Source organism: Neovison vison, chromosome 6, assembly GCF_020171115.1.
Source record: "Neovison vison isolate M4711 chromosome 6, ASM_NN_V1, whole genome shotgun sequence".
NCBI classification, from domain to species: Eukaryota; Metazoa; Chordata; class Mammalia; order Carnivora; family Mustelidae; genus Neogale; species Neogale vison.
The window spans coordinates 223191252-223197530 of record NC_058096.1 but is presented as its reverse complement, the minus strand read 5'-3'; the positions used below and the strand labels follow the sequence as shown (position 1 = coordinate 223197530).

The 6279-nt window shown below is 66.2% G+C and overlaps 1 protein-coding gene across 3 annotated transcripts in view; it reads left to right on the top strand.

The window, feature by feature from the left end:
* Positions 1-472: 472 nt before the first annotated feature.
* DOT1L (DOT1 like histone lysine methyltransferase) overlaps positions 473-6279 on the top strand; it is a 59820-nt gene continuing 54013 nt past the window's right edge. For all 3 annotated transcript variants that reach the window (XM_044254617.1, XM_044254618.1, XM_044254616.1), the window contains exon 1: positions 473-622. In XM_044254617.1, the coding sequence (XP_044110552.1) occupies positions 542-622 (81 nt within the window). In that variant the 5' untranslated portion in view covers positions 473-541. The remainder of the gene's footprint in view (positions 623-6279) is intronic.

The window sequence follows — 6279 nt, the reverse complement described above, 5'->3', positions numbered from 1 at the left end:
GACGCGCCCAGTCGCTCCGGGGGCGGGGCTCGAATCTGTCATCCCAGACCCGCGGGGTCTCCCCGGGCCCCCGCGGCCGGCCAGCGGCGGCGGCCGAGGGCAGCCGAGGACGTGCGTGCGTGCGTGCGTGCGGGCGAGCCCACGGGGCGGGGCGGCGGGGGGGGCGGCGCGCGGCGCGGCGGGCGGGGCAGCGGGCGCGCGCCGCCTCCTCGCGCCGGCCCCCCCCCCCGCGCGCGCGGCGAATGGTTCGGCCCGGCCCCCGGCTCATTGTGCTCGCCTCACGCCGGCCCAAGATGGCGGCGGCGCTGCAGGCCCGGGGCCTGTGACCACAAAGAGGAGCCGGGGGCCGGACGGGAGCGCCGCGGCGGCGGCGGCGGCGGCGGCGGCGGCGGCCGAGGCCCAGGCCGGGCCCACCCCCCTCCCCTCAGCCTCCCGCCCTCCCGCCCGCCCTCCTCCGCCCGCCGCCCCGCCCCCCGCCGGCGGCGCCGCGCCCCTCCCCCAACCGCCCGACTAGCATGGTGCGGCGGCCGCGCGCGCCGACATGGGGGAGAAGCTGGAGCTGAGGCTCAAGTCGCCCGTGGGGGCCGAGCCCGCCGTCTACCCGTGGCCGCTGCCGGTCTACGTGAGTGCCGCCCCCGCGCCCCGCCGCGCCCCGTCCCTCGGCCCGAGTCCCGCGGCGCGCCGCGCCCGCCCGCGGACGGGGCCGCCGGGGTCCCGAGAAGCCCCCTCGGCCGCCCTGCGGCTGGACGGCGCTGCCCGCGGCCGTTTGCGGCGCTGCCGTGGCCGGGCCGGGCGCGGGGGCCGGGGGCTGCGGGGCGGGGGTGCTGACAGTCGGCGCGCCCCGCGCGGGGTCGGTTGGGTCGGGCGCTGTCAGCGGGCTCGGTCCCGCAGTGGCCGCGCCGCTCGGCGTCCGCGCGCTGTCGCGGGCGGGCGGCCGGACCCGGGGGCCCCGGGGCCCCCTCGGAGGATGACAGGCCGGGCGGAAATTTACTGGGGCGGCCCCGGGGTGCTGCGGGGCCGCGGGTAGGCGGCGCGGCGCGGGTGTCCGCGTCCCCGGGGCCGCTCGGGCCGGGCAGGCTGCCGTCGGGAGCGGGAGCGCGGCGGGCGCCGTGGGCGGGCGTCTTCGGGGCGCCCTTCGGCGCGCACGCCCGGCGGGGGGGACGGGGCCGTCGGGGGGACCCGGCGGGGAAGCCCGCGCGCCCCGCCCCTCACGCGCGCTCCGTGTGTGTCAGTTTTTGGAAACGTCGCGGCCGGGGGCGGGGTCGGGGCGCGGCGACCGCCCGGGAGCGGGTGTTGGCCGCCGGCCCCGGCTTCTCCGCGGTTTCCAGCCCGCCGCGCGCGCCGGAGCTTGCTATTTTTGCTCATCCTGCGGCCGGAGGCGAGGTCGAGCCCGGGCCCCGGCTTTTCCGGCTGGCAGCGCCGGGCGTGTGTGTGTCCGGCCGCCCGGGCAGGGGGCAGGGCGGGGGACCGACGTCCGAGGTGACGAAAGCGGGGAGCACCTTCAGAACTCCAACCGTTCCCGGCCCCCGCCTGTCCCCACCCTGTGACAGCGCCCCGCGTGCACCCGCCGGCTGGCCAGAGCCTTCTGGAAAATGGAGTTCGTTTTCCTCCTTCGCTGGCGCGTGCAGCCTCGCTGTTGGCGGCGCGGTGCAGCTGCGGGAGCGCTGAGCGGTCGGTCGGATCAGGCCGCTGTCAGCCCTCCCGGCGCCCTTCCACCGGCGGGGCTCTGGCCTCCCCGCCCCTCCAGGCCTGCCTTTTCCCCAAAGTCAGGAAGATGGAATGGACAGCGGGCAGCTTTCTGACCCCGCGAGGCCTTGCTGAGACCCGTGTTGCCGTGGGTATCAGAAGTCGCTGTCTGTGGCGCGTCCTGCTGCATCTGGTCATTGCCCTGTTCATCTGGCTGGCAATGGCCTTGGGTTGGGGGGGACGTGGTTAGGAATAAAGCCGCTCTGAGCCTGGGGGACAGGTTCCCACGCAGCTTGACTTCTCACCTTGGGACGCGCCCGGGGAGGACGGTGGGGCCTGTGCCCCTGTGTGTGGCACTTGCGCGTCTCAGCTTGGGACTGCTGGGCACCAGAAGAGTGAGGAGGTGCACTGTGACCCGCTGTCTGGGTCCTGGACACGCAGAGACAGCCGCAGCAGCCCGTCCCCACCGTCCTATCGGGTGCAGCAGGGCTCTCAGCGATTCGTACCCGGGGTAAACAGGGCCTTCCGTGGGGGCCTGGCGGGACCCGGCTTCCGACCAGTTACTGGTTCTGAACTGTGGAGTGTCTTTCCCTCTGGCCGGGACCCCCCTTGGCAGGGGGATGGGCCCGTGCTGCCCGCCTGACGTTGGCAGGTCCTCTCCTGGTGTGGTTGTCCCACTGCCCGGGCCGGGGGCAGGCGGCCCCTCGTGGTCCTCAGCCAGCCGCGCGGGAGGCCGCACTCTTGGTACAGCTCTGTCGTGAGATCTGTTCACTTTCCGTAACGCTGCTGACGGGGCCGGCTTTCTGCTGGGAAGCGGGGTGATGCTCTCGGAAGAGGTCCTAGTTTGTGGCGATTCGGTGGTGACTGTTGGGAAAACGGATGACGTCATAAGTCCGCTTTCGAGAAGGTCGGACTGCCCCTTGACGGCGTGTGTGAGCTGACTGGGCCTGTTTGTTCAAGGACCCATTCATTCGGCCAGCACGTACTGGATGCTTCCCGTGTCCCTGGGGGCGCGGAGGCTGGAGGGCGGTTCGCGTTCTCGGGATATGTGTGAGCGAGGGAGGTAGGGGCTCTGGAAACCCGCAGGTTCAGCGGTGATGTGTGGCGCGGATGGCCGCGGGCTGAGGTGCTCCTGGAGGGAGGGGCTGCTGCTTTTGCCCTGGGGGCCATGTGGGTGGCTTCTCGGAGACGGGGGCATCTGGAGGAGGAAGTGCCAACAGCCACAGCCACTACTTTGGGAAATGCCCCCTCAGAAACGGGCTTTTTGGGAAATTGACAAATAGGAGGGAAGGTGGGGGGAGGGGCAGGCTGAGTTTTGTTCCTTTACTAACTTGGAGTTCTCGGACACCCTCCCGCCGCCGTTCAAGGCAAGGCGGCTCTTGTCTTACTGGGAAAACCGGGTCCCAGCTGGAAGGGAGGTCGTGGTATTTTTGGCTGCCAGTCGGCAGGGCAAGAAACTGCGAGGGGGTGGAGTGGTTCATCCCCTCCATGACTTATTAACCCTGTGGGCGGGGGAGCAGCCCCAGCGTGACTGTCCCCGCCTCCAGCTTCCTCCGGGGAGCCCACGATTCTCCCATGAATGCCCTCTGAGCAGTCATGCCCTTTATGCAGGGGGATGAGTGGGTGGGCAGAGTGAGCCATCCCTCCCTGTGACTCAGAAAGTATTTTCTGATGGTGACCTGGTCTCCCGTGAGCCTTCTGTGTCATCGCACTCAGGTGGCAGGCAGATTAACCCCAGACAGCTGCTCCAGCGCAGCAGCCCCTGGGAAGGGGAGAGGGACGCTCAGAAAAGCCCGTCCGTCGTGTGTGGCTGTTAGGTTTCCTAGTCTGGTCTCTAGGACCCACGTGCCTGCCAGGCTCTGTCTCGGATGCGTAGGGCACGGAGGGAGCAGGAACTTGGGATGTTCTCTAGGGAGGCCGTGGTAGGCTACTGGGGGTCGGCCCGTCTAGTCTCCCCCTGGGAGCTCTGCCTTTTTTTCTTAAACTGTTAATATTGAGATAATCGCAGATTCTCTCAAACCCATAAGAAGTAACAGGGGCGCCTAGTTGGCTCCGTCGAAGTGCCTAACTTTTGGTTTTGGCTCAGGTCGTGATCTCACTGTGGTGAGTTTGAGCCCCAGAGCTGGGCTTTGTGCTCAGCAGGGGTCTGCTGCTCTCCCTCTGCCCCGTGCTGTGTCTCTCAAATAAATCTTAAAAGAGAAAGAAAAGAAAAGAGAAGAGATGCTGTTCTCTTATCCAGCTTTTCCCGGAGAGTCTATCGTAGGCATTGGTACAGTCAAGCTACAAGGCATTTTGGGGTCCTCTTTTGAATATGGGGACCTATGGGCTGCCCAACTTCTGCATCTGGGAGACACACTGGGGCCACCTGCTGGGGCTGAAGGACAGGGAACAAGTCACTACCCTGTGAGGAAGTACGGTTTCCATGGGAACAGCAAATGCACTCCTGGGAGCTGCAGAGAAAGTGAGGTCCCCCCCCCCCCGTCCCTGCTCGTGGGATTCGCAAGTTTTAAAGATTAAACTTACATGGCCCCTGAAATACTGTCCCACTGCGAAGGGGTGAGAAGGAGGGCAGCCGGCGTTGCTCGGAGAACCACCCTCCCCGCCACACCCCCCCCCCCAGCCGCTCACCTGTGACGCACGCCGGCTCGCAGGGAATGTCTCAGCTCTGTGACGCCAGCCAGCAATGACTCACCAGGAAGGAGGGCTTGGCTCCCGCCACCACCTCCGCCGCACCCCTCCAGGGGCCACGCTGCCCAGCGCCAGCTCAGACGGGGCTGCTCAGAGGACAGGGCCTGCCAGAACTGCAGCCCCCAACCCTCCAGGGCAGGGGAGCCCCAGGCCACGCCATGCCAGCGGCGTGCCAGGCCTGCGGTGTGGCCACTGGCAAATGATCACCAAGAATCGACGTGTGAGCCCCCAGTGTGACTGCAGTCGCTGTGTGGGTCTTTAAGTCCCCCTCTCTCCCTGTGCCGCCCCCTACCGCAGGCGGCAGGCCCAGAGCCCCAGGGGTGCCCATTGCTGCCTGGACACCAGGGCTGGGAGCCGGGAGGTCGTGGCCCCTGCGCGTCTCTCCCTGTGTGGGTGCGCGCTGTCTGAAGACCCCAGCAGTTGCGAGCATTGGTCTGGCAGGAGGACCAGCACATGTCCCCACGGGGTCCGGCGTGCAGAGGAGGGAGCCCCGCACAGACACGACCAGACCTGGCCCGAGTCTCGCTCCTTGCAGACTGCACGGCCTCGGGTGCAGGCCCCACACGTGGTTTAATGTGCGAGGTGGCTCACTGGGTTTGCGCGGGAGCGCCCTCGGCCTGCCCGGGCTCGTGGCAGCCTGACCCTGGTCCCCGGCCTCTGGCCCTGGCCTGCTCTGCAGTCTCTCCTGAGGGCTCAGTGTGAACCGCAGACCTGACCCCTTGTTCACCTCCCAGAGCACCGTCAGGAGCTGCCCTCTGCCTCGGGGGAGCTCCCACACGCTTCCTGCCCACTCTGGGCCCTGCGTGTTGACCTTCCTCCCCTGCAGGCTGACGCCCCGGATGGATCAGTGCCGTCCCGCCCCAGCCTTCTCACGGCGGTGTTTTGCTCCTTACTTACTTGAGCACGTGGCCTGTCTTTGGATTCTTGCTTATTTGAACCAGAAAATGTGCTGTCACTGTACATATTTGAATTGGTGTTTTGCTCCCTCGGCTCGGCTTAACCATGAACTCAGAAGTGACGCTCTCTGTGTCAGAGCGATTAGGAGCGAGCATTTACTTCGTCACAAGCCCGTGTCATGATATCTGTGAAAGGGCAGCTTCTGGATGAAATTTAAGGTGATTGTCAAGATAGCAGATAACCATGTTGAAACAGTTTCAGAGTAATCTGTTACATTCCTCACTGTGGGTGTTATAGTACACGTTTTCCTTATTTCTGAGTTGAGAAATACAAAAATTCAGTGGGGGAAAGATACTGTAAAATTCATGGAATTATTAACGTATTCAGAAGACTTGAAGTATCCTGTCCGCCCCCCCCCCCCCGCCTTTGTTTCAAGTAAGCTGTAGGCGCAACGTAGGGCTTGAACTCACAAGCGGAGACCAAGGGTTGCATGCAGTCCCCACTGAGCCGGCCAGGCACCCCTAAGTGTGGGATCTTGATAGCAGTCCTGCCGAGTGAGAAGGCAGCCGGCAGTGTCTCCAGCAGGTGCATGGGAAGGCCTGGGGTGGGGGTGGGGCGGGCTGAGGGCCCTGCGTGGGCCCGGAGCGCACACAGACCCCGATAGCACCTCTCTGGTTTGTCGGCCTCTGGAGGACCTTCTGCGTCTGACCTTTCTGGGCAGCATTGTTACCCTGGGAAAGGTTTTTATTTATTTGAGAGAGTGCACAAGTGGGGAGAAGAGGGAGAAGCAGACGCCCCACTGAGCAGGGAGCCTGACGGGGCCCCGGGAACATGAGCGGAGCTGCAAGCAGTCGCTTCGCCACCTGAGCCCCGCAGGCCCCCCGGAGAGGATTTCAGACAGGAGAGCCTGGCGCGCATGCACCTGAGTTCCTGTGCCCCTGCTCAGCTGCTCGTGGTACCGGGACCCCCGCCCGGGCTCCGTGCTGAGGACACTCAGGACCCTGCCAC